The sequence below is a fragment of the Cervus elaphus genome, chromosome 9 (assembly GCF_910594005.1).
Source record: "Cervus elaphus chromosome 9, mCerEla1.1, whole genome shotgun sequence".
Lineage (NCBI taxonomy): Eukaryota > Metazoa > Chordata > Mammalia > Artiodactyla > Cervidae > Cervus > Cervus elaphus.
The window spans coordinates 61114215-61140997 of record NC_057823.1 but is presented as its reverse complement, the minus strand read 5'-3'; the positions used below and the strand labels follow the sequence as shown (position 1 = coordinate 61140997).

General features: G+C 37.9%; 1 protein-coding gene across 12 annotated transcripts in view; it reads left to right on the top strand.

The window, feature by feature from the left end:
- Positions 1–26783, top strand: part of HTR4 (5-hydroxytryptamine receptor 4) — a 183750-nt gene that overhangs the window by 52285 nt on the left and 104682 nt on the right. For 6 of the 12 annotated variants that reach the window (XM_043913219.1, XM_043913213.1, XM_043913220.1 and 3 more), the window contains exon 3: positions 2409–2478. The exons of the other annotated variants lie outside the window; for them this stretch is intronic. In XM_043913219.1, the coding sequence (XP_043769154.1) occupies positions 2435–2478 (44 nt within the window). In that variant the 5' untranslated portion in view covers positions 2409–2434. The remainder of the gene's footprint in view (positions 1–2408; positions 2479–26783) is intronic. 12 annotated transcript variants of the gene reach the window in all.

The window sequence follows — 26783 nt, the reverse complement described above, 5'->3', positions numbered from 1 at the left end:
TCCTTCAACTAAAAGTTGCATACTTCCAACATGCTATTATTTTTTATATGAGGCTAATCCATGGAGGTGACAACTGAGTTATATACCCCTCTTACGTATATATTGGAGAAGGAAATGGCAGCCCACTCCAGTATTCTTGCCTGGAGAATTCCATGGACAGAGGAGCCTGACAGGCTACAGTTCATAGGGTCACAAAGAGTGGGACATGACTAAAGTGACTTAGCATAGCACAGCATATATATATATATATATATTTAAAGATAGGTTCCCGCCACTAAATATTATATACAGACTTAATCTATAGCATCACATACACAAATTATAATAAAATTTATAACACTTCAAAAGCTGGTTTTTAAACATCGTTATGTACAGGCTTGAGAATGTATGTTACCCTCCTTCATAGTGGTAGCTATGGAGTATGAGGATCAGGAACTGTCAGATACTTGTTTTCTTTATCTAGGAAAATCTAGCTTGCAGTAGCAGAGAAGGACTCAAACATTTGGAGAAAAACAGAGACCCCAAGAGAACACACAGGAACATGTCCTGGCCATGTTAGATCCATTGGGTCCAGTTGGTCATAATATCTTACTTTGCTTAGTGGTTTACAGTTTGCAAAATGCTTTCCTTCCTCATCTCATTTAATGAACTATGTAGCCAGCCGTCTTCTCCATCTTCCTACCCAGCTGGCCTGGGGAAGTGGTAGAAGAAAGTGTTACTCTTGGAACAGCTGTGCCTGTGAGTTTACTGTTTTTACAACAGTTACAGCTATATGAGGGATGAAGTATTCTGTATTTGTAACCTTCTATATTATGTAAGTGGCGTTATTATCTTGTTAAGATGTCAGTTTTGATAAAGGTGTTTCTGGAATCTTTTCAAATGAAAATTGGATTATAAAGTCAAAGGAAGAAATCAGGAGGACTAGGAAATGACTTGCATAAGAGAAAACAGATTGAGGAAGAGCCTGATGAGAAAAGCAAATGTGGCTAATTACTTTTAAGTAAATTTTTTATTGAATTATAAAATGTACCTAGAAATGTGCCGAGATAAGGGTACACCTTGATAAATCTTCTCAAATGAAAAGGCTTATGTAACCTAAACTCAGATCAAGAAATGTGTTTCCTACACCAGAACACCCAGTTACTATCCCTCCCCATCAAAGGTATCCATTTTCCCACCATATGACATTTTAAATTAGTTTTGAATTTCATATAAATGGAATTGTAGGTTCTGTATTTACTCATTTTATCTTTGAGATATCTTTATAATGTTTATTCCTTTTGCTGCTTGTAGAAGTTGTTAGTCCATTCTCAAGGCTGTTAAGTATTCTGTTGTGTTGAGTATACCACAATTCATTTATTCACTTTACTGTTGACTCTTTGTTTACAATTTTAGGCTATCATGTTTAATGCTCTACAGACTTTTTATTTGAGTGGATATGCATACCTGTTTGTACTGTGCATGAATTAGCAGTGAGATTGCTTGGGCCATAGATATGAATGTTTTTAGCCTTAGAAGAAACTATCAGTTTCCTATAAAAGTATATGAGAGTTCTAATTGCTTCATATCCTTGCCAATGGTGGTATTTTTAATGAAACTTTTGTTCAAGTCTGTTGCCCATTTTACTGTTGAATTGACTGCCTTTTCCTTGTTGATTGTTAAAGACTCTTTCTACAATTCTGGATTAAACTTTTTTTTCTCTTGATATATGTATTATAAATATCTTCTGCCATTCTCTAAAAGGTGACTTTTGATGAACAGAAGTTCTTAAAAATGCAATCCAGCTTATCAATAGCATTTTTTATGGTTAGTACTTTTTAAAATCTTTGGTTACTTGAAGGTGAGGAAGATATACTCTGAAGATACTTTTTAGAAATTTGTTACCTTATTATTCATATTCAGTTTATAATCCATGTGGGACTGATTTTTCATATGGTATATGGCAAAAGTTAAAATGAATTTTTTTCAATATATATATTTAGTTGACCCAGCACTATTCATTAAAAAAGTCATTTTCACCCATTGTACTCTGTATTCTAAGTCAGTGATGGGAGTCCGCTTCAGGATTCCATTGTGTTCTTTTGTTAGTCTTTATTGGTCTATTCTTATGCCAACACCACAGTCTTAATTACTGTAATTCAAGATATTTAATGTATGATTGTGCATCTGTTAATAGCATCATTTGAAATTTCTTATGCTAATTATTTTGTTGCTCATGTATAGAAATAAAATTTGCTTTTAAATTGACCTCGTATCTAGCAAATTTGTTAAATTCTTTGATCAATATGTTTCATATTATTTTGGATTTTCTATATATATAGAACCAGATTTCTTTGCAAACAATGACAGTTTTGCTTTTTTCATTCCTATCTTTGTATTTTATTTTCTTGCCTTATTATACTGGCTAGGACCTCCACCACACTGTTGAATAGACATGGTGAAAGTGAACATCTTTGCCTTTTTGATCTTACAGAAAAGGTAAGGTGAGGTCACTCAATCATGTCCAACTCTTTGTGACCCCATAGACTATAGCCTACCAGGCTCCTCCATCCATGGGATTTTCCAGGCAAGAGTACTGGAGTGGGTTGCCATTTCCTTCTCCAGGGGATCTTCCCGACCTAGGGATTGAACCTGGGTCTCCTGCATTGCAGGCAGACATTTTACTGTCTGAGCTACTAGTGAAGTCCAGGGTTTCATCTTACAGAAAAGATTTCACTATCTTCCTATTAAATATGATATTTGTTTTACAGTATCATTATAGGATATTCTTTGAGATTAAGAAAATTTTCCTCTATCCCTAGTTTGCTAGTTGAGGTTAAAAGACTGCCTAAGGTTACATGGGCTTCTCAAGTAACGCTAGGGGTAAAGAACCCACCTGCATAAGAGATGTGGGTTCGATCCCTGAGTCAGGAAGATCCCCTGGATGAGGAAACGGCAACACACTCCAGCATTCTTGTCTGAAGAATCTCATGGACAGAGGAACCTGGTGGGCTAAGTCCATGGGGTCGCAGAGCTGGACACGACTGAGCGACTGGCACACACACACAGTATGTGTCTCTGATGTGTTCCATATTTTATTTCTAACACTAATAACTGGTGCCTTATCTCTCTCTTTAAAATTTTTTTAATAATGTCTGTTGTCTGTCTTGGATCAATTTTATTAGTCTTTTCAAAGAAGGAAGTTTGGATTTGTTAATTTTCTGCATTGTTTGTTTTAATTTAACTAATTTCTGCTTTAGCTTTTTCTATTTTCTTCATTCTGCTTTTTTTGGGGATTCTACTTTCTTTAGGATTCTACTTTCTTTACATTGTTTTTGTTTCTCTAACTTCTTAGGTGAACATTTAAATTACTTAAGTTTTTATTTTTTATTATGTTCTGAATAAATGCTTTTTTCAACATGTGCATTTAAGGTTATAACTTTACCTCTAAGTACCTCTTTATTTATGTCTCACAAATATTAATATGTCACATTTTAATTTTTATTTAGCTCAAAATACTTTCAATTCCCATTCTGATTCCTTCTGTGGCCCATGGTTTATTTAAAGACATACTACTTGATTTCCAAATATTTTAAAAAATCTTCTAATTGTTTTGCTACTGATTTCTAGTTTAATTCCACTGTGGTCAGTGGGTTACTCTGAATGTTTTAAGTTTTCAAAAAATTTCTTGAGATATGCTTCTGATCAGCATATGGTCAGTCTGATAAATTTCCATGTGTACTTGGAAAAAAAAATTCTGTCATTGTTGGATACAGTGTTGTATGTGTCAATTAGGCCACATTTGTTAATCTAGATTCTCTGTCTGTATTGATTTTTTTTAAATCTGTTTTTTTGCTACCAGTTCATGAGAAGAGGTCATTAATGTCTCCTACTCTGATTGTGGATATATCTATTTTGCCTTTTAATTTTGTCTCTTTTTTCTTTACTGTATATGTTTTGAAGATATGATATTAAATACATAAAAATATGGAATAAATATATCTTCTTGATGAATTGGCAGTTTTACAATTTTGAAATATTTCTTTTTACCTCTGAAATACTTTTAGCCTTAAGTTTATCTGTTCTGATGTTACAATAACTCTGCCAGTTTTCTTTTAGGTAATGTCATGTATATATGTGCATATGGTATGTATTAATGTAAATACAATTTGACCCTAGAACAATGTGGAGGTTAGGAATGCTGACCCACCCTGCAATTGAAATCCGTGTATAATTTATAGTTGGCCCTTGGTATACGTGGTTTGTCTGCATCTCCCATTCCACATCTGTGGATTGAGCCAACTATGGATCGTATAGTATTTACTATTGAAAGAAATTAACATATAAGTGGAAACACACAGTTCTTGCTCTGTTATTCAAGGGTCAACTTATTTGTATTTATATTTATGTTTATATTTTACTTGTGTTCTTAAACTATATTATAAGCAGCCTGTATTTTTAGTCATCTATCCTTTCCTTTTTATTGGTGTATTTAAACTATTTATTTTCCAATATACTTGAAAGATATATTAACTATTTATTATATTATAATTATAATATAATTAATTTTATAACTTGTCTATCATATTAGCTATTATATAAACTTTTATTATATTATTATATTAACTAGTATATTAACTTTTATTTTCTAGTTGTTCTATTTTATTATTTTCTTTGCTTGCCTGCCTTATTTTGGACTAACATTTTATTTTTAATTATTGTGTTATCTTCTTTATTAGCTTGTTAGATGTACATCCTTTTAGTCATTACCCTAGGGATTAAAATATGCATTAATGTGTTATTAGAATTTAATAACACATTCCTAAATTTGTAAGTTATAAATTTGTACTTTTACCACTTCTCAGACAACCCTAAATTCTTAAATATTTTCCCATATATTTATTCCTTGTTTATGTTTTGAATATTGGCTACATAAACATCACGTTATGTATTGCTTGTATAGTAAAAAGTAATTTAGATTTACGCGTGTATTTAGCCTTCCCATTTTTCCTTATTCTTATCCATATTCCCTTGTTTTTCTCTGTGGTCATTTTCCTTCATAAGGAGAACTCTCTTTAAGATTGCCTTTAGTGAAGGACTAATGTTGACTAATTCTCTTAATTTTACTTGCATGAAAGTGCTTTTATTTTTCTTTCACTTTTTAAGAAAGTTTTCACTGAATACAATGACACTTGTTTTCTTTCAGCACTGCAAAAATATTTTATTGTCTTTTGGTTTGTATACTTACTGTTGAGAAGTTTGGTATAAATCTTGTTGCTAGTATTTCTTGAATCTGGAGTTTGATGTAGTTGAGTAGTTTTTAAAATGTCTTCAAATAATGCCTTTACCTCTTCATTCTCTTCACTTTTTCCTCAAATATTGATTGCATTTATATTAGACCTTTTCAAAGTATCCTATTTCCATGTTATTTTTTTATTCAGTATTTTTAAATTCTCTTTAAAATTTATTTAGTTTAATTGTAAGATAATTATACAATATTGTGAAGATTTTTACCATACATCACTGTGAATCAGTCATAGGTGTACATGTGTCCCCTTCCTCTTGAATCCCCTTCCCACCTCCCTCCTCACCCCGTCCTTCCAGTTTGTCGCAGAGCACCAGCTTTGGGTACCTGCAAGATTCAGTCAGCATTTTTCTATTTACCTATCATCCTGATTTTTAATGTTCTCTTCATTCATATAAAATCTTCTATTAAACTCTTCTAGTGTTAGTCATTCAGTCGTGTCTGACTTTGTGACTGCATGGACTATAGCCCACCAGGCTCCTTGTCTATGGAATCCTCCAGGCAAAAATACTGGAGTGGGTAGCCATTCCCTTCTCCACGGAATCTTCCTGACCCAGGGATCAAACCTGGGTCTCCCATAGTCAGATTCTTTACTGACTGAGCCACCAGGGAAGTCCCCAACCCATCTCTTACAGTCTTAATTTCAATAATTGAATTTTAATGATCTAGAATTTCCATTTCAATTAAAAAAAATAAAGTTTTTTACTATGAAATTCTGTCCATCTTGTCATCTGTTTTCTTGGATGTATTTTATTCTTTTAGAGTCTTCATCTTTTTTAAAGTTCAAGGAAGGTCTGGATCACCCACCAGTAATTCTACCAGTGATTCATTCTACGATTCAACATGAATTTTGTTACCACAAGGAAAGCTAATAGGCAGGCAGGCCCAAGGACATTAGCCATACTGCTGAATAGTAGGTTTATTTTAAGTAGAAGGAGATTTGGTTAGAAACTATTAAACAAAAGTTTATTTAGTACGTGCCATGTGCCACATCACTTTTTTAAAATGCTAAGTTACATGACTTGATGATCTCATTGACCACTAACCTTCACTAATTTCACTTACTCCGATCTCAACTCCAGCCTTCTGAGCATGACCTTCATATTCCAATTCTTCATTCCCCTTCCCTTCCACCCCAATCTATTTTTCTCTCATTTCCTCATTCCTTCTGACTGTTATATTCCACCTACATTTTTCCTAGTCCTACTGTTTACTCTTAATCTCATAATCTCACTAGAGTTCACTGGATTCAAGCTTGACAGATGCTTAAGTAGTCTCAAATAAACCTTTCTCTGCTTCCAATAACATTTAGTCAAGAGCTTTGAATGCCTGGATAAGAACTGAACTTTGAATGGTGCACAGTGAGACCCAATCTAGGGTTGACATAAGGGAATGACTGAATTGAAGCTTTTTGTTTCAGGATGTTGAGTTAGGATTATTTGTTAATGAGTTAGAGGTAATTGTTCCATTTCAATAGATAGCATATTAAAAAGCAGAGACATTATTTTGCCAACAAAGGTCCGTCTAGTCAAGGATATGGTTTTTCCAGTGGTCATGTATGGATGTGAGAGTTGGACTGTGAAGAAAGCTGAGTGCTGAAGAATCGATGCTTTTGAACTGTGGTGTTGGAGAAGACTCTTGAGAGTCCCTTGGACTGCAAGGAGATTCAACCAGTTCATCCTAAAGGAGATCAGTCCTGGGTGTTCATTGGAAGGACTGATGCTGAAGCTGAAGCTCCAATACTTTGGCCACCTCATGTGAAGAGTTGACTCATTGGAAAAGACCCTGATGCTGGGAGGGATTGGGGGCAGGAGGAGAAGGGGATGGCAGAGGATGAGATGGCTGGATGGCATCACTGACTCGATGGACATGAGTTGGGGTAAACTCCGGGAGTTGGTGATGGACAGGGAGGCCTGGTATGCTCTGATTCATGGGATCGCAAAGAGTCGGACACGACTGAGTGACTGAACTGAACTGAACTGAATGGTAAAAAAAGAGTTTCCTGGGATACCTTCAGAGACTACTAATAGGCCATTATCACCATGCCCTAAAGCTTTTACAAGCACATTGTCACACATGTGGTGCTTATCACTTAAAAGGGATGTCAAATAACTACAATCCATACATTTTGGGTTGTAAGACAGTGCATTAGTATTTGCTTAATTACCGTGTCCTTATTTGCTGCTTGAGGTTGTCATAGAAGCAGAAATGCCATATACTGTGTCTGATTGCCAGCCACACACATTGATCGGAAGTCTGTGGGCTGCAGATTGGTGTCTGAAGCAACTGATCTTTTGCGCTATATTTTTAACTAACTTGGAAAGATAAAAGCATAACGTTGCAATGATTATTAGTCATAGCAATAAATAAGTGTGTCACTACTCTAACTCATGCAGCCCACAGTTTATGGATTTCATCCCTGTAAATCATTGGTATAATTTTTAGAATTTATAATATTTAAATTGGAAAGAGCTTTTAAATAAAATTTTTTTTGAGAATGCTAGAGGATGGAGTAAGTAAAGTCCAAAGAAAATTTAGAAATTATCTCTCGTATTTGGCATAAATGAATAGGAAAGGATTAAGTGGAGTATTTCCTGCTGTATCAGTGAACAGGGGTGTCACATTCACCAGCAACTGTAGCCACCATGGATGGTGAGCTGGTGAGCACTGAAGGAACTCAGGAAGGAAAGAATACCTGTTATCTAGCAGCATCAGACTGCAGCCACTCCCTATGGTGAGCCCTGAGGAAACTCAGGACGTGAAAACAGGATACTGGCCCCAGATAGCTAAGGTGCATATCAGAGGAATGATGTCAGTGAGCCAAGGCTCCTGTATCTTCCCATACATAAAAAATTGCTAAATTCCTTAGCTTGGGATATTTGACTTTGTTTATTAACAATAATCTTTTGATATTCAGACTACCTGCCTTGTGTTGCAAAACTTCATAACCTGGCTCCTCCCCTCACTTCCTCAGAGCAGTTCTCTCAGGATTACTTGAGATGCTGTCTCCCAGGCTTGAAGTCCTAAAGATCTCCACCAAATAAAACATAGCTCTCAACTTTTAGGTTGTGAATATTTTTTAAGATCACAGGACAAATGAATTATTTACTACATTTGGAATCAATTTTCATTGCTTTAAGCAAGGTGATTTTATAGGTCAGTGTGTCAGTCTCAGCAGGTTAGTAATATAATGGTGTCAGTATAAATTAAAGCAGCCATAAAATTAAAAGATGCTTGCTCCTTGTAAGAAAAGCTATGACAAACCTGGGCAGCATATTATCATTCCAATTTTAGTATATGTGCTGCCAAAGTGAGCACTGGGCAGCATATTAAAAAGCAGAGACATCACTTTGCTGACAAAGGTCAATATAGTCAAAGTTATGGTTTTTCCGGTAGTCATGTATGAATGTGAGATTTGGAGCATAAGAAAGCTGAGCACTAAAGAATCGAGAGTTTTGAAGTGTGGTGCTGGAGAAGACTCTTGAGAGTCCCTTGGACAGCAAAGAGACCAAACAGTCAATCCTAAAGGAAATCAACCCTGAATATTAATTGGAAGGACTGATGTTGAAGCTGAAGGTCCAATATTTTGACCACCTGATGCGATGAGCCAACTCAGATAAAGCCCTGATGCTGGGAAAGACTTAGGGCAGAAGGAGAAGGGGGCAACAAAGGATGAGATGGTTGGATGGAATCATTGACTCAATGGACATGAGTTTGAGCAAACTTGAGATTCAGTGAAGGACAAGGAAGCCTGGCATGCTACAGTCCATGGGGTCACAAAGAGTCAGACATGACTTAGTTATTAAACAATAACAACATAAATTAAAGCAACAGAAATATATTAAAATTTCTCCTGCTACAAATGTTTTGCAAGTGAAAGAGGAGAGTGAAAAATCTGGTTTAAAACTCAACATTCATGGGGAGGGAAGTGGGAGGTATGTTCAAGTGGGAGGGGACATGAGTAAACCTATGACTGATTCATGTTGATGTTTGGTAGAAACCAACACAATACTGTAAAACAGTTATCCTTCAATTAAAAATAAAAAAAACCTCAGCATCAAAAAACTAAGATCATGACATCTGGTCCCATTTCTTCATGGCAAATGGATGGGGGGAAAGTGGAAACAATGACAGATTTTGTCATCTTGGGCTCCAAAATTACTGCAGATGCTGACAGCAGCCTTGAAACTAAAAGGCACTTGCTCCTTGGAAGAAAAGCTATAACAAACCTAGACAGCATATTTTTAAAAAGCAGAGACATCATTTTGCTGACAAAGATCTCAAAACTATGGTTCTTCCAGTAGTCATGTATGGATATGCGAGTTGGAGCATAAAGAAGGCTGAGCACTGAAGAACTGATGCTTTTGAATTACGGTGCTGGAGAAGACTCTTGAGAATCTCTTGGATAGCAAGGAGATCAAACCAGTCAATCCTAAAGGAAATCAACCCTGACTCTTCATTGGAAAGACTGATGCTGAAACTGAAGCTCCAGTACTTTCGCCACCTGATGCAAAGAGCTGACATATTGGAAAAGACTCTGCTGCTGGGAAAAATTGAGGGCAGGAGGAGAAGGGGGTGACAGAGGATGAGATGGCTAAATGTCATCAGCAACTCAATGGGCATGAGTAAACTCTGGGAGATGGTGAAGGACCTGGTGTCCTGCAGTTCATGGGGTCACCGAGTTGGACACGACTTGGCAACTAAACAATAACAACACATGTTATATCACTATATTGTAAGATCTTTAAACAGCTCTCCTGTGTTTGGGGCGTTTTTGTTCTTTGTGAGTAGAGTATGTCCTGTGTTCTGGATGCTGTTAGTCAAATCCACTTCAGTGAAGTATTTGGAAGAGAAGAATATGAGGGTGCAGATGCTATGGGAAGTCCATTTTCTGGCTTTGGGAGGCAATGGAGGATCTGGCTTTGGCAGGAGGTCAGTACAGGTGGTATTGGCTCTAATGCCTACCCAGCACCAGAATGTGAACTGTGGCTTCTGTGCCCAGAGGTGGTAGCAATGTTTAAATTTTCCCTGAAGTAGTCTCATAATGTTGTTTGTGCCTTTTCTGGTCAACTGGACTGCAACCCTAGCTCTTTTATCTTCCTAGAGATTCTGAAACTTCCTAATGTCTTTTAATAAATGTCTTCTCTGTCTAAATTAGCTGAAGAGTATTTTGCTGTTTGCAACTATAAATGCTAGCTAATAACCCTTGTATGATACTATTTGGCTAAAAGAAATTATGTTTGCATAGAAAAAAAAAGTCTCAGTGATTATTTCTGCCAGGTGGAATTTCTGCAGATCTCAATCTTTTATGTATTTGCTTGTCTTCAGTTTTGAAATTTTCTACAATGAGTAGAAATTATTTCTTATGTCAAAGCTTCTGGATAGTAAATACATGGGGAAATATGTTACTTTATAGCATTAATCCGTTTATGGAAGATGAGAAATGAGAAATTCTATTGATTTTCTGAGATTAGGTTGATATTGTTTTTTAAAAAATAGGAGTCATAGCCATAGCAGTTCGTGAAGATTCAGGGGATGGAGTTCATTGCCAGTATTATCTTTGACTAATTGTGTGACCTTGAGTACATCATCGTCTTTTTGGCTTTATGTTCTTTCATTTGCACAGTGACTGAGTTGGGGTAGATGAATGATTTTTAAATTTGGCTCTGTATAGCCTCTGTGTTTCTGGCAAAGGATAAAAGGATTACATGTGCCAAGGGCTACAGTGCCCTATACTTTAAATTAAACAAGAAAAGATTGACATGCATTTGTCTTGTATGTTGAATTTCAAAGTTTTTCTTTTTTTTTAAGTTTCCTGACTTGTAACAGATTTGAGAAACTATGGACCTAAATTATCTCTAAGGTCACTTTTTGTCCTTATAGTCAATGATTTCATTACTTTTCCCACTGAATTACCTTTATTATAATACTAGGTAGCTTTATACACACACACACACACATATAACACTAAAGTACAGAATGCTGAAAGAACCTCTCATTTTTACTCTGATAGTTTCTAATCATATCTAAGAAGCTAGTTCCCTTTTAAGAGCTCACTTGCCTTAAGAAAAGCATTTATCTGTTTCAGTTCAGTTCAGTTCAGTCACTCAGTCATGTCCGACTCTTTGCGACCCCATGAATCGCAGCATGCCAGGCCTCCCTGTCCATCACCAACTCCCGGAGTCTACCCAAACCCATGTCCATTGAGTCGGTGATGCCATCCAGCCATCTCATTCTCTGTCGTCCCCTTCTCCTCCTGCCCCCAAATCCTTCCCAGCATTAGAGTCTTTATCTGTTTATGAAGAATCTATCATTATGTTTGCCATTGACAGTATATTTATAGGACATAAAATACATTATTATTATTATATATTATGCTATGACTGGAATATGAACAAATGTACGTAATTCCACTAGAATTACGTAAAAAGTAGACTATTGTTGCTGACTACAACAATTTAATGTCTTTTCACTATTAAGCATAATGAAAAATAACAGTCTCATTGTCAGGAAAGATATGACAATAATTCATACTGAGAAGCTTGCACCTGGACTTTATGGATCAGTTCATTGATTTTTTTTTAGTATATTCAAAATACTATATTCTGGGGAACTGAAGTAGATTAAAAATTTAGGATGGTTGAGGCATTGGTCATTTGGAGGCATTGAGAGGAAATTGGTAAGAGATGAAAGCTTAAAAGAGAGCTCAGATTATCTGTGGCCTTGAATTTCATCTTAGATTTTGGGTGTTAGCTTGGAGGCAATAGAGGGACTGTAAAGGTTTTTAAACAGAAAAGTGATGTAATTAGATTTGAGTTTTAGAAAGATCGGTCTGGCTGCAGTACAGATAATAAGTTAGAAGAAGTCAAGTCTTGTGGCAGAGAGAATAACTAGAAGTTATAACCAGTCAATCTTAAAGGAAATCAACCCTGAATACTCTTTGGAAGGACTGATGCTGAAGCTGAAGCTCCAATATTTTGGCCTCCTGATGCGAACAATTGACTCATTGGAAAGGACCCTGATGCTGGGAAAGATTGAAGGCAGAAGGAAAAGAGGACAACAGAAGATGAGATTGTTGGATGGCATCATCAATTCTGTGGACGTGAACTTAGGTAAACTCTGGGAGATGATGAGGAACAGGGAAGCCTAGTGTACTGCAGTCCATGGTGTAGCAGAGTCAGACACGATTTGCCAACTGAACAACAACAGTATTTCAGATATGAGATTTAAAAACTAAAGTAGTTGCATTAGAGGTGGAGGAAAGTAAATGCATTCCAGAAAAAAAAAATGGTAAGAGAAGCTGTAGGACTCACATATTCCTGATGAGGGAGTAAAGAAATAAGAGGCATATTAAGAAGGATGTGTTACTTTCTTAGTTTAATGGAATCAAATCAGAAGGAAGAGTAATTTTGGAGCAAATGATGAAAAGTCATATTTTGTAAGGTAGATGTGAGGTTTGAATTTCTGCTACTTTACTAGTCCAGTAACTGGCAAGCCAAGAAAATATAAAATTGGACCTGGAAGGTCTCCTACCTGAAGAAAATTCAGATATCTTCTGAGAGACACATGCTGAACCTAGGTTGTCTAAAATTCTCACAAAGTCCCACCAAAGATGAACTTAGTCCCAAACTTCAAAGTATATGAGGGAAAAGATTGCTTTCAGTGAGTCATGCTATGCTATGCATGCATGCTAAGTCACTTCAGTTGTATCTGACTCTGCGACCCCACGGACAGCAGCCCACCTGGCTCCTCTTTCCATGGGATTCTCCAGGCAAGAATACTGGAGTGGGTTGCTGTTTCCTTCTCCAACGCATGCATGCATGCTAAGTCGCTTCAGTCGTGTCCGACTCTGTGCGACCCCATGGACAGCAGCCCACCAGGCTTCTCTGTCCATGGGATTCTCCAGGTAAGAATACTGGTTTGCCAGTCAACAGACCCCCAAATCAATAGGATTTTAACTTAGAGAACTTGAGATAATAGGCCAATGTAATAGAAGCTACAAAAAATTGCTTACAATGCATAAAACTATAAAAGAAGGAATCAAAACCATAAGACAGTCATGAGAGGTAATATTCCAAGAAATTATGACTGAAAATTTTCCAGAATTGATGGACATCAGTATTAATGTATAGGAATCATAATGCATCCTAATCAGACTAAATGAAGAGTAAGTGCATTTGTAATCACATTTTAGTGAACTTGTGCAACATTAAAGATGTATAGAAGACTTAATAAAAGTTATCAGAGGGAAGAATAAGTTTAAGTGCAGAGCAGCAGCAAACTTTCAGCAACAATAAGGGCAGGAAGACAAAGGACTATTACCTTCAAAGAGCTGAGGGGAAATAATTTAGGCATCTGTATCCAATCAAAAATCTTTTGATTTTAATTTTGGAAAAAAAAAGACATTTCAGGCAAGACTAAGAGCAATTATATTTCAGTTCAGTTCAGTTCAGTTGCTCAGTCGTGTCCGACTCTGCAACCCTATGAACCACAGCACACCAGGCCTCCCTGTCCATCACCAACTCCCGGAGTCCACCCAAACCCATGTCCATCGAGTCGATGATGCCACCCAACCATCTCATCCTCTGTCATCCCCTCTCCTCCTGCCCTCAATCTTTCCCAGCATCAGGGTCTTTTCCAATGCGTCAGCTCTTTGTATCAGGTGGCCAAAGTATTGGAGCATCAGCTTCAACATCAGTCCTTCCAATGAACACCCAGGACTGATCTCCTTTAGAATGGACTGGTTGGATCTCCTTGCAGTCCAAGGGACTCTCAAGAGTCTTTTCCAACACCACAGTTCAAAAGCATCAATTCTTCGGCGCTCAGCTTTCTTTATAGTCCAACTCTCACATCCATACCTGACCACTGGAAAAACCATAGCCTTGACTAGATGGAACTTTGTGGACAAAGTTTTCAATATGCTGTCAAGGTTGGTCATAACTTTCCTTCCAAGGAGAAAGCGTCTTTTAATTTCATGGCTGCAATCACCATCTGCAGTGATTTTGGAGCCCAGAAAAATAAAGTCAGCCACTGTTTCCACTGTTTCCCCATCTATTTGCCATGAAGTGATGGGACCAGATGCCATGATCTTCGTTTTCTGCATGTTGAGCTTTAAGCCAACTTTTTCACTCTCCTCTTTCACTTTCATCAAGAGGCTCTTTAGTTCTTCTTCACTTTCTGCCATAAGGGTGGTGTCATCTGCATATCTGAGATTATTGATATTTCTGCTGGTAATCTTGATTCCAGCTTGTGCTTCCTCCAGCCCAGCATTTCTCGTGATGTACTCTGCATATAAGTTAAATAAGCAGGGTGACAATATATTCTTCGATGTACTCGTTGTCAGTCCTTTACTTAAGTATTAAGGGTGGAATTTAGGAAGAAGGAAACTGAGCCAGAAAGTAGAAATACAATGAAAAAAGCAATATCAAGCAAAGAATTTGATGAACATATGGATAATACTAAGCAAGTATCTGTTATGCTGTTGTATGAAAATAAAATAATAATAGTAACGATTTGATGAAATAAGAACAAGGTGGAGCTAAGGATATTTCAAAGACCTAGGATGATATTGGGATAGGAAGAAACATCTTTAATGAGACATAAAAATCACAACCTAATAATAAAAGATTGCTATGTTTGATTACATTAAAATTAAAGCTTCTAAATGGCAAATATACTAAAACACAATTAAAAAAAAACAAGCCAAACTATATTTATATAATTTATATTTATATTTGTAAGCCATATAACCAACAAAGAATTAGTGCACAGAATATACAGTCCCTACAAAGAGAAAAAAAACAAACAACCAGAAAATGAGAAATAGGGAATTTTTTTGAAAAAGCAAACTGAATGACCAATAAATAAATGAAAGTCTACATGATCTCACAAGGAAATACTTACTACCACACACGAGATACCATCTGATACCTATCATATTGGTTAAAAATAAAAAATCAATAAGGCAAAGCTACCAAGTGTTGACACATAATGTAGAGAAACAGGAGCTCTTATTAATGGGATAATTAGAAAATATAATTATTTTAAAGAGCCATTTGGCAAAATTTTCATCTATGTATTTGGCAAAATTTTAATGTAACTATTTTGAAGAGCATTAGAATTAAAGAACCCACACCCAGTAACTTAGCAATCTACCTTCTAGGTTTTCTCATTAGAGAAACTGAACTTGTGCCCAGGAATGTTTATAGCAGTTTGCTTATGATAACAAGACAGTGGAAACAAATTCTCTGCCCCTCACAGGAGAATGGAAACTTAAGCTATACTTGGTTTTCCCTATCGTCAAAGCCCAGTGCTATCCTAAAGTTTAACCTGTAGTCAGCTGTGATAGGGCTTCCCTGATAGCTCAGTTGGCAAAGAATCCAAAACAGGTAGCAGGAGACCCTTCCATGCGCGGCTTTGATGTCTGCTGAGAGGTGTTGAGTCTGATTTACTGACTCTCACTTCTTGGTAGGACTTTTCCTGGAACCCAGGTGGGAGGATTGGCAAGAAAAGAGGAGAGCCCTCTACTCAGGATTGTCTTGTTTCCTCGGAGGTTTGGTTAAAGGAACATCATTCTCTCCCACAGTTTGGATCCCCGCATACCCGGCTTGGAAAGAGTAAACAGTAATTAGTTATATAAAGTGACAGAAAAGATACAGATACAAATTAGTGAAGGAGGATGAAAGCACAAATGTATCATTAGGTGGGAGGAGCAATCATCCTACCTTTCAGAGTGTGGTTGGGAAGAAAAGCCTGTAAAAGGCGGGCTCAGCCCAGACAGAATCTTGATGATGTTCTGAAAACCCACGCCCCCATCTCCTAGCTTCCTCTCACCCCCAGGGCCTCAAAGTACCCCTACCCTGTACCAGACCAGTTTGGTGTGATATAAGCAAGTTTGAGTTCCCATCCTAGATCTGCCAGTACCTTGCTCTGTGATTTAAGCATGTCATCTGCCCTTTTGGGCTTCCCTTGTAGCTCAGTCGATAGAGTCTGCCTGCAGTGCAGGAGACCTGGGTTCGATCCCTGGGTTGGGAAGATCCCCTGGAAAAGGGAATGGCAACCCACTCCAGTGTCCTTGCCTGGAAAATCTCATGGACAAAGGAGCCTGGTAGGCTGCAGTCCATGGGGTCGCAAAGCGTCGGGCACAACTGAGCGACTAACACTTAACTCTGCCTTCCTAAGCTTCACACTCCCCATTGTCAAATGAAGAAGTGAAATCAGACCACTTCTACATTTTTTTCTACCTCTGATATTTTATGCAACAGTAAATATCTTTATTTCTCTCCATGCCACAAAATTAGCCCTGAATCCTTTACTCTTGGTCACGTTTTATCTACTGCTAGGAGCTAGGGAAATTACATTTTGGCCCTAATACCAAGATGTGGTCAGGAACCAGGGAGGTAATATAAATTTCTGAAGCAGGCAGGTGTGACATAGTAGGGGGCAGTGTGGGTGTTGGGGAACTGGAGAGTGTCTGCTTACCGAAAGGCATTCACGTGCAAATGTTTCATAAACACTGTGCTGAACAAACAGTTTTCTGGGGCTGGGTTTGGGCCAAGAGCCACTAGTGTGCAGCCTCTGATTAAAAGAAAAGGAAACTCTGTGATGGAATTTTGGGCATCGATCACAGGAGGTTTAAGAGGACCAGGGGCAGCAGGGAGTGAAGAGATGAGAGATGTAAGGGCATATTATAGTCAGTCATCTTTTGCTATCTCATCCAGCATTTGTCTAACTCTTTAGGCAGGTAGCCTGTGATAGATTTCACCCCCAACCTCATCCTCTATTACACATTAGTTGAATTTAGTCAGTTGAATGTTTTTTGTTTTTTTTGTTTTTTATATTGGGGTATAGCTGCTTTACACTGCTGTGTCAGTTTTTGCAGTATAGCAAAGTGAATCAGCTATATGTATACATAGATCCCCCTTTGGATTTCCTTCTCATTTAAGTCACCACAGAGCACTGAGTAGGGTTCCCTGTGCTATGCAGTATACACAGTAGTGTATAAATTCAATCTCAATCTCTCAATTAATTCCACCCCCTTCCCCCTTGGTATCCATATGTTTGTTCTCTACATTGTATCTTTATTTCTACTTTACAAACAAGGTCATTTATACCATTTTTCTAGATTCTAAATATATGTATTAATGTACAATATTTGTTTTTCTCTTTCTGACTTATTTCACTCTGTATGTCAGTCTCTAGGTTCCTCCATGTCTCTGCAAATGACACAATTACATTCCTTTTTATGACTCAGTGATATTCTATTGTATACATGTACCACATCTTCTTTATCTATACCTCTGTTGTTGGACATTTAGATTCTGTGTCTTGGCTAATGTTAATAGTGTTGCAATGAGTATTAGGATGCATGTATCTTTTTGAATTATGGTTTTCTCTGAGAATATGTCCAATAGTGGGAATGCTGGGTCATATGGTAGTTGCTTTTTAAATTTTTTAAAGAACTTCCATACTGTTCTCCTTAGTTGCTCTATCAATTTACATTTCCAGCAGTGTAAGAGGGTTCCCTTTTGTCCACACCCTTTCTAGCATTTATTGTTTGTAGATTTTTCAATGATGGCCATTTTGACTGGTGTGAGGTGATACCTTATTATAGTTTTGGTTTGCATTTCTCTAATAATCAGTGAGTCAGTTGGATCTTGAGGCAAGTCCTGGGCTTCACTTCCTTCCTGTTCCACATGAAAGGCTGGAGTAACTTTGTTCCAAGATCTCTTCTGCATCTTATATTCTACAAGGCTAAATATGAAATCTAAAGCGTCTCTGAGTACCATGCTTTGCTGACCTGATTTATGTCGATTATGGAGTGACAGTTGAAAGAATGAAGGGCGTTAGTTTAATAGGCACAAAATGTTTTATATGCTTTTATAAGATGTGAGAGAGCTTTTGAATACTACTTGTCTCTACTGAAAGTTGAGTGAGAGGGGATGAAAAGCTTAAAAATAAATAACAGGTAAAATTAGACAAAGGAAGTTGTATAACCAAGAAACAAAGATCAAATGAAAATGCCAAGAGGACTGGATTTTGCACTTTGCAATGCAAATTTCACCATCAAGTTGATATTAAGAGACTGCAAACTTCTTGGTTCTGGTGTGGTCAGTTCTAGGACTAGAGTTTCAATAGTAACTCTAGGGTATTAAAGAACCAGCCAAAAAAAATGACCAAGCATCTTCCCAGAGAACAGCTGCTCCATAGAAATGCCTTACAAAGTGCTCACCATCTCCAGGGTCTTTTCCTGGCTTGTGTGAGGAGTAGGTGTTTGGTAGATGCTCCTCTAGGCTTTTAAGGTTCTCCCTCTAATATAAGGGGTTTCCCTGGTGGCTGAGACAGTAAAGCATCTGCCTGCAATGCAGAAGACCCAGGTTTAATCCCTGGGTCAGGAAGATCCCTTGGAGATGGAAATGGCAACCCACTCCAGTACTCTTGTCTGGAGAATCCCATGGACAGAGGAGCCTGGTAGGCTATACACTCCACGGGGTCGCAAAGAGTTGGACATGACTGAGCTACTTCATTTCACTTTCTAATATAAGAGTTATGATGGTGGTGGTGGTAACTAATATAAATTTATGAGCATTAATAGTATATGCCAGAGGCTGTGATAACCACTTTATAAATATTATCTCTAAGCCTCAATTTATTCATCTTTAAAATGTAGGTGTATTAGTCTCTGCCTCATTCTTTTGTAGAATGAGTAATTATTAGGGACCTAATCAGCAGCAGCCATCCAAGGAACTTCTATACTAGGTTCATTTCAAACATCTGCTCAGAAGATAAAATAATGAAAACAGAGAAACTAATCCTGAGCATATTCAGTACCTGGAAGCATTTGTCATTGTTTCTTTGTATCCAACTGATATTTTTCTGTGTAGTGAGCACCATTGTCCCTATTGTATGCCTGAAGCTTATGGGGCCAAAGTGGCTTTCCATGGGTGTCAGAACTTGTAGATGCCCCCCAAGATTTCCTGCTCCCTGGAGTGCTCGTTCCTTCTTCTGTACTCAATGGAACACTAATCTAGGTACTGCAGTGAAGGCATTTTGCAGATGAAATTAAGGCCCCAGGTCGGCTGACCTTAAAATAGGGAGATCATCCAGGTAGGCCTGAGCCAATCACATGAGCCCTTTAAATCTAGGTCTGGAAGTAAAAGTCGAGGAAGTTGGAGAGGGAGTTGATGTGGCGGAAAATGCCTCCTGGCTTTGAAGATGAAGGAGGAGGCCCCATGGCATGGGACGTGGGCAGTCCCCAGGAACTGCGTGTGACCCCAGCTGACAGCAGCACAGAATGGGGGCTTCAGTCCTTCAGCAGCAAGGATTTGAGTTCTGCCGACAAACGTGGGAGCTCGGAAGAGGACCCTGAGCTCCCCACGAGACCCTGATCTGCCTACGTCTTGACTTCAGCCTGTGAGATACTGAGAAGACAATTCCGTCATACTGTGCTCAGACTTTTGACCTACAAAACTAAAGATTGAGTGTTGTTTAAGGCTGTTAAATGTGAGGTAATTTGTTATGTAGCTATAGAAAACTGAGGTGCTTACCCTGAGAAACCTGACTAGCCAATGATAGAGCAAGAATTTGAATTCAGGCCTGGCTGACTCTAAAGCTTTTGTTCTAGATCTCTGTTATATTGGGAAATGATGCAAATTCCAACTTTTATATTATATTTTAAATTGTTAGTGCAAGTTTAAACAAGTATTAATAAATGATGTGGTTGATTTGGAGTAAACACTCTGAACTATGAGGACAATAGATTGCCTGAAAGTTAACATATTCTATAAGTAACTCAACCTAAAATATTATTAAAATGAATGTGAGAGAGGAAAGTTGGCCATGACACCAGTCTTAATTTAAAAAAAAAAAAAAACAGAATGGTGACATATAAATACTTAAGTGTATTTCTCTAGTTGCCAAATTAACTTGGCAGTATCTGACAGCTATGAGCAAGCTGAAGAAATTCTTCTGTAAGAAAAGAATGGCTGGAATTTGGACAAATAGAACTTGGTGTGCAGAAACCCAGAGACTGAACATTGCCACGGGTTCTGTGGTATTTTGAAGGGTAACTGATTTCCAAACTCTAGCACAAGTAGAAGAGGTAGACAAAGGAACATCACAGTTGTCCTATGGAGTGGCCATGAACTGGGCTTAGTATAAGGATGTTGTCGTGAGAACCCTTCCCCATAAGGTGTAAGAGACAGTAACTGTAAATAATAATAGTAGTGTTTATCAAGGGCTCCCTATGTGCCAGACATTTCTCTAAATGCTTTTAATGAATTTCCTCATCCAATCCTTAAGCAATCCTGAGCAGTTAGTACTTGTGATTATCTCTGTTTTAAAGATGAGAAGCCTAAAATGGGTAACTTGAATAACTTACCCTAGGTAAATATTAAGCATCAACTGGAACTCAGGCATGTCTCCAAAGTCTATTTTCTTAGTTGCTGGATCCTTCTCCCTGGAAAAACTGTTGAAGTTCTAGGAAAATGTATTTTTGTTAATGAGGAAAGTGTACTTATGTGATTAAGAGATAATGTTAATTAAAAGTATATGTTACATTATCACATAAAAAGGAAAGACACTTGCTCAAACAATGCTATATATGTTGAGTAGAAAAGAACTAATAATTAGTAACAGTATATATCTTTGGAGTGTGCCCAGAATGGACATTGGATAATAGTCAAAATGAGGTTTAAGGTTATTTAAAATGTTTGATTTTTTTTCCTTGGTATTTACAATTTATTATGATATAGGTCAAACAAACAAAGTGGCACATAGTATAATAGAACAAATTCCCATATACCATCTTCCAGTTTAGGAAATAAGGCATGACAAATATGGGAGTCCCTCATGTTTGCATCTCTTTACTTCCCCCAGCAGAGGCAGTTGTACCTGAGAATTTGGAGTCTGTTGTTCTCTTGTATTTCCTTATACTTTTTAGTATATAAAGCATGTATTTAAAAAATTATTAATAGGTTAATGAAGTAGGCATGTTTCATGTTTTTAACTTTATGTAATAATATAGTATATGTATTATTTTACAACTTAGTTTTTTAAACTCAGCATCATATGTGCAAAATGTATTGATATTGATATGTTTATCTAGTTTAATTTTTTTCACTCCTGTGTAGTCAGCTATAATTTGTTTTTTTGGTTCTGTTGATAAACATTTAGATAATTTCTAGTGTTTTGCAGTTACAGAAAATTATATTATCATGTCACTGGGTAAATGTGTACATTTCTGTAGGTTCTATGCCTAAGAGTGGTTTGTGGGGTAAATACATCTTGACTTTATTAGGCAGTGCCCATATCCTCTCCAATGAGACTGTACTTGTACCAGCAGCTCATAAGAAACTCCATTGTTTCAGATCTCTGTCAACACTTGGCCACGACACATATTAATTATTACAAATCCAACTTTGTTTAATAAAAAATGTACATGTCTTCTTTAGTACTTACATGTACCCATGTACTTACAAAGAAAGAGAAGTGGGAGGATAGAGAGAGACAGAGAGATAGAGGCAGAGAGAGAGAGAGAAAGAGAAGAAGGAAATCAGGCAAGAGGCACAGGAAAGGAATCCCATTGCTGAACCACAGTGCAGCTTTGGTGTTTGAATAAGGCAAAACTGGAGCCCCAAGCAGGCTGAGGTGAGCTTGAGATCTCTAGGTAACCGACCAGGGCTGCTTACCTCTCCATTTATTAAAGGCTGTATTTTGTGAAGTGTCAGTTGCTCAGTTGTATCTGACTCCTTGCAACCCCATGGACTGTAGCCTGCCAGATTCACCTGTCCATGGAGTTCTCCAGGCAAGAATACTGGAGTGGGTTGCCATTCCCTTCTTCAGAGGATCTTCCTGACCCAGGGATTGAACCCAGGTCTCTTGCATGGCAGGCAGATTCTTTACCATCTGAGCCACCAGGGAAGCCCATACTAGCCTCAGAATTGGAGGAGCCTGTAGTGGCTTCAAGTTGGTGAGAAGAGACAGGTAGAAGCAGGTAGACAGAGAGGAGATGCACTCAGAAGCTCTTCTCTTGACTGGACCATCAGTCAGCCAGCCCTTTTATCTGCAGATGATGTGGCTCATTTTCAGGGTGCTTGGTGGTTAACTCTCATGTGGACAGAGTCATTAGTTATCCTGTAATGCTGGCTTCCTCTTGGGATACAATAATCAGCTTCACTATGAGGACATTTTAACAGCATAAACCAGAGAAAATTACTTTATGTCACTTGGCGATTTATAAAAAGTAAAATGAATTCCATGGTGGGTGGAAATTTGATTTAATGTAGAATGTCAGAGATAAATAATTTCCCTGAGAAAATAAGAAGGTACCTTATAGTATAGGACTCGTGGTGCCTCAAACCCAATCTTCCATCACTGACTCTGGCAATGGGGAGGTGTTAGTGGGGTGATGAGATGGTTCTTTTTCCCTTATGTCAACATGTCAACTTTGACACATTAGGAAGTCTGTTTTTGGCACACACTCATTCAGAGGCTTTTTTGTGCACTACACACACACCCCTAGAGAGAGGGAGAGACTTAGATAATAGAGAAGGAATGAAGTTCATCTTTTTGAACCCGAGTTTCCTTATCAGAAATGTCAGTTATAATAACAATCCTAACCTCTCTGAAACATGTGCACTAAACAGGAATATCCAGGGAAGTTTTGCTAACTGAAGGCTGAATTCAGATGCTAACTTTAAAAACCTTTTGTGTGTGTGTGTGACAGCCTTTAATGCAGTTTCTCACATATTTTATCCGTCACTACTTAGTCTGACTGACTGCTAATGGGCTTGGGTGAACAGCCGATTGTTTCCTCACCTAATCACTTGCTGTCCTATCTGTAGCTGAATAGGGAGGCTGCTAGTAAGGTTCTGGTTTTTATAAAGAAATTTGGTAGCACTACAACTCTTGCCATAGGGGTTTCTTCCAGCGGAAGTCTTTTGCCTTGTTTTTGTTTGATTTTTCTGATCGTCATCTCTCCCCAAGGAGAGAGGTAATATGATTGATTCTCTTGCGAAGAAGAGAAGCAATGACGCAACAGTGGTGGTCAGCCCACATTTTCATCTGTTTCGACTGAGTAAAATTCACACCAGTGCTTGGCCGTTTAGTGGTTTGAGAACTAGATCTGGCTGCCTTTAGTACAGGGTTCCACAATGCCCAATTTGTTTCATTTTATTGTGGTAAAGGACTCATGTATAAACGTATAATCATGGGCTTCCTTATTGTTCCTCTAATCTGTTATAATAGACGGGGCTTTCCTGGTGGCTCAGCGGTAAAGAATCTGCCTGCAATGCAGGAGACGCAGGAGAGGTGTCTCCGTCTGGAAGATCCCCTAGAGGAGGGCATGACACTCCAGTGTTCTTGCCTGGAGAATCCCGTGGACATAGGAGCCTGGCGGGCTACAGTCCACAGGGTTGCAAAGCGTCAGACACAACTGAGCAACTGAGCACACGCGCACTCAGCCTGTTAGGTGGTGGGTAGGCGTTGTGGTGTTACTGACTTACAGTTCTCCGAGCTTTTCTGGCACCCTGTGGTGTTGGGTAGCTCACTACATCGAGAAGTTTTGCCGTGATTAGGGCAGGACTGAAAGTATCAGACTTAAACACCAGAATGTCTTAACTGGACCCATGGGGCACACCCCTGCTCACCGTGCTGCTTGTGGTGCTCATCATGCTGCTCACTGTTCTCTCCTGGTCACACTGTAGGTTTGAATATCATACCCCCTCATGGATGTGTGGGGACATGTGTCTAGTTCTGGCCAGCTGTTGAGTGGAAGTGACATGAACCACCTCCAAGCAAGAGCATTTCTTTACCAGTTTGTGATACACACAGGCACCCACCCACTGCTTGAGTTCTCTTTTCCTCTAGCATGGCAGCTAGCAGCATTTTAGATGGTGCCTACTCTATCAGTCTGGGTCCCTGAGTGAAGTGATGAGCAGAGCCTCCCTGACCAACCACCATGAACATGTACATTGAGTGAAAAATAACCCTTTGTTATTTTATTATTAATTTTTTTGGTCATGCTATGCAGCATGCCGGATCTTAGTTTCCTGACCAGGAATTGAACCCATACCCCCTGCATTGAAAATTTGGAGTCTTAACCATTGGACCTCTAGGGAATTCCCTAAACCTTTGTTCTTTGAAACTACTGATGAATGGGAGTTGCTTGTTACCAGAAAGAATCTAGCCTATTCAGACTGACACAATGATGACTGAGGGCCCTTTCTCAGTAACCTTCCCAATATAGCATTTCAGCTATACAAGTGGATTAAGCTTGTAATATGAGGAAAAAAGTATTTGACATTTTCTCTTTGGTTGAGTTGAATTCTACCTGTCAGTATTTTCCCTCACTGGATCCCATCACACTTTTCAGAGCTACTTGACAGTGTTTCAGAGACTGGAGTTTGCCATCCCAGCACCTCTGAGCCTTTTGGCCTTTAGGCTGAAATCCCCATTTCCTCAGCTGCTCTATTTGTGATGCAAGGAATAATTCAAAGGGCTTTTTAAAACTCTGGTTAACTTTGTCTAGATATGTTTTACATCCCTGGATAATCATTATCCAAGACAATTCTTGGGATAGCCTTAGACTTCTGGCATCTTTATCATTCCTGTATTTAAGATCCCATAACCTATCTGTGGTATCTGATGTTCTAAGGTAATAAGAGTGAGGACTAGTGAAAAAGTGTTAGGATCAATGGATTGACTATCCTAGGAGAGTCCAAGAGTTTTTAGAATTATACTGCTGGAGGAATGGGTTCTTAAGATAGGAAATAATGGTTGTAGAGTGAAATATTTGAAATTGAGTAGTTGGGAGTTACAGCTATTGGTAATAAATTTAAGGTTTGAACATTGGAGTAACTGAGGAAGTATAGAACACAGCTTACTGTAGGAGAGCAGGTTCAGAAACTGGTATTAATAGTTCTCAAAGGAGTTTCAAGGAAGTTAGAACATTTATAAGATGTAGCATTTATATTCATCTGTATTCCAGATTATGTATCTTAACTTTTAGATTATCTTCATAAATTATACCACTGATTATTGAATTTTCTCTAACATGTTGGAACATTTATCCTAGTACATCATAGTTTCTGGAATTAGGGAGATCTAGGTTCAAACCTTGAATTTACTGTTTACTGGTTGTATGACTTTGGGCACGTCAGTTTGAATCTTCGAGAATCAGTTTCTTCATCTGAAAATTGGATAGATTTGGAACAGCCATCTTGTCGTGACAAAGGAATGAGTTGATGCCTTCTGCTGGCATGTGGTGGCACTAAGGTAATGATAACAACTAATATTCTTTATCCCATTATTATTAAAGTAGAGAGGCCAAAGAGGCCTGAGGTGCTGGAAAATTGCCACAGTCAACCCCAAGGGAATATCCTAATTATATTACATTACATTATGTTACATTACATATTGCAACCTAGCATTTGTTTCAAGCTAACCAAAAAATTAATTTTTCCAGCTCAGCAGTTTCTAGGACAGAGAAGCATTTCTTCCCCATAAATTACTGAGAATGAATAACACACACACCAGAATGCCACAAACTTGATTTGTCAAATTAGATATTCATAAGATAATGAAATACAGCTTTTTACAGAAGATGTGTGTTACAGCTGTTAAAAATCCTTCAGGGTTGTGAATGAGAGAAACTTAAAGCTAGAGTAAATCTTTCTGATTTTCTTGATAGATAAGTAGTATGCTGCCTCTGCCCCTGCTCTTTTATTTCCAACCTTTGACATTCACTGATCTTCTTTAATTGCTTTTTTCCAGGACTGATAAATCAGGAAAACTTCAGTGCTTTCATTTTAGACAAGACACCTGAAGTTCAGGAGAAGAAAAACCAGGCTCTTAAAAGTCATTACACTTTGCTAGACTAGTGATTCTTGACCATAATCAGATCAGCCACTACCCTACCCTATTTTAAACAAATATTTTGTAATAACCCTTGACTATACAGAAATGAAATCTGAGGATAATATAACCTATCTATTCATAGTTAAATTATGCACATACTTCCTTAACTATAATACAGAAAAGCAATAAAGCAAAAGTTATTTATAATAAAATAATATATGTTTCATTATATAAATGCTCAGATTTGTCTACAGTATGAAACATAATAAAGCAGTCAGATACGTGTCCTGCACGTTAAATCACTGTGAATGCACCCTACAAATGACAGTCAGCACAGGTGTGTTGGATTGTCAACTCTAGTACCACAGGTGGGATCACTGTTGGTGACATTTAGAGAATCCCTGTTCTGAACAAAATGAAAGCATAATTTCCCCTTCGTTTAGTGTATATAAATTACCATGCAAAAAATTATTAGTGTTTATATGTAAAGGGGGTTTAGTTCTAAGTTGAGGAATTATAAACAAATTTTTACTTACACAGATGCGTGATAGGACATTCTAATCATGAAGAATGTGGGATGTGATCTTTTTAATGAGAGATTGTCCCTCATATTATAATGTCACCTGTCTTCTCCCTAAATGCC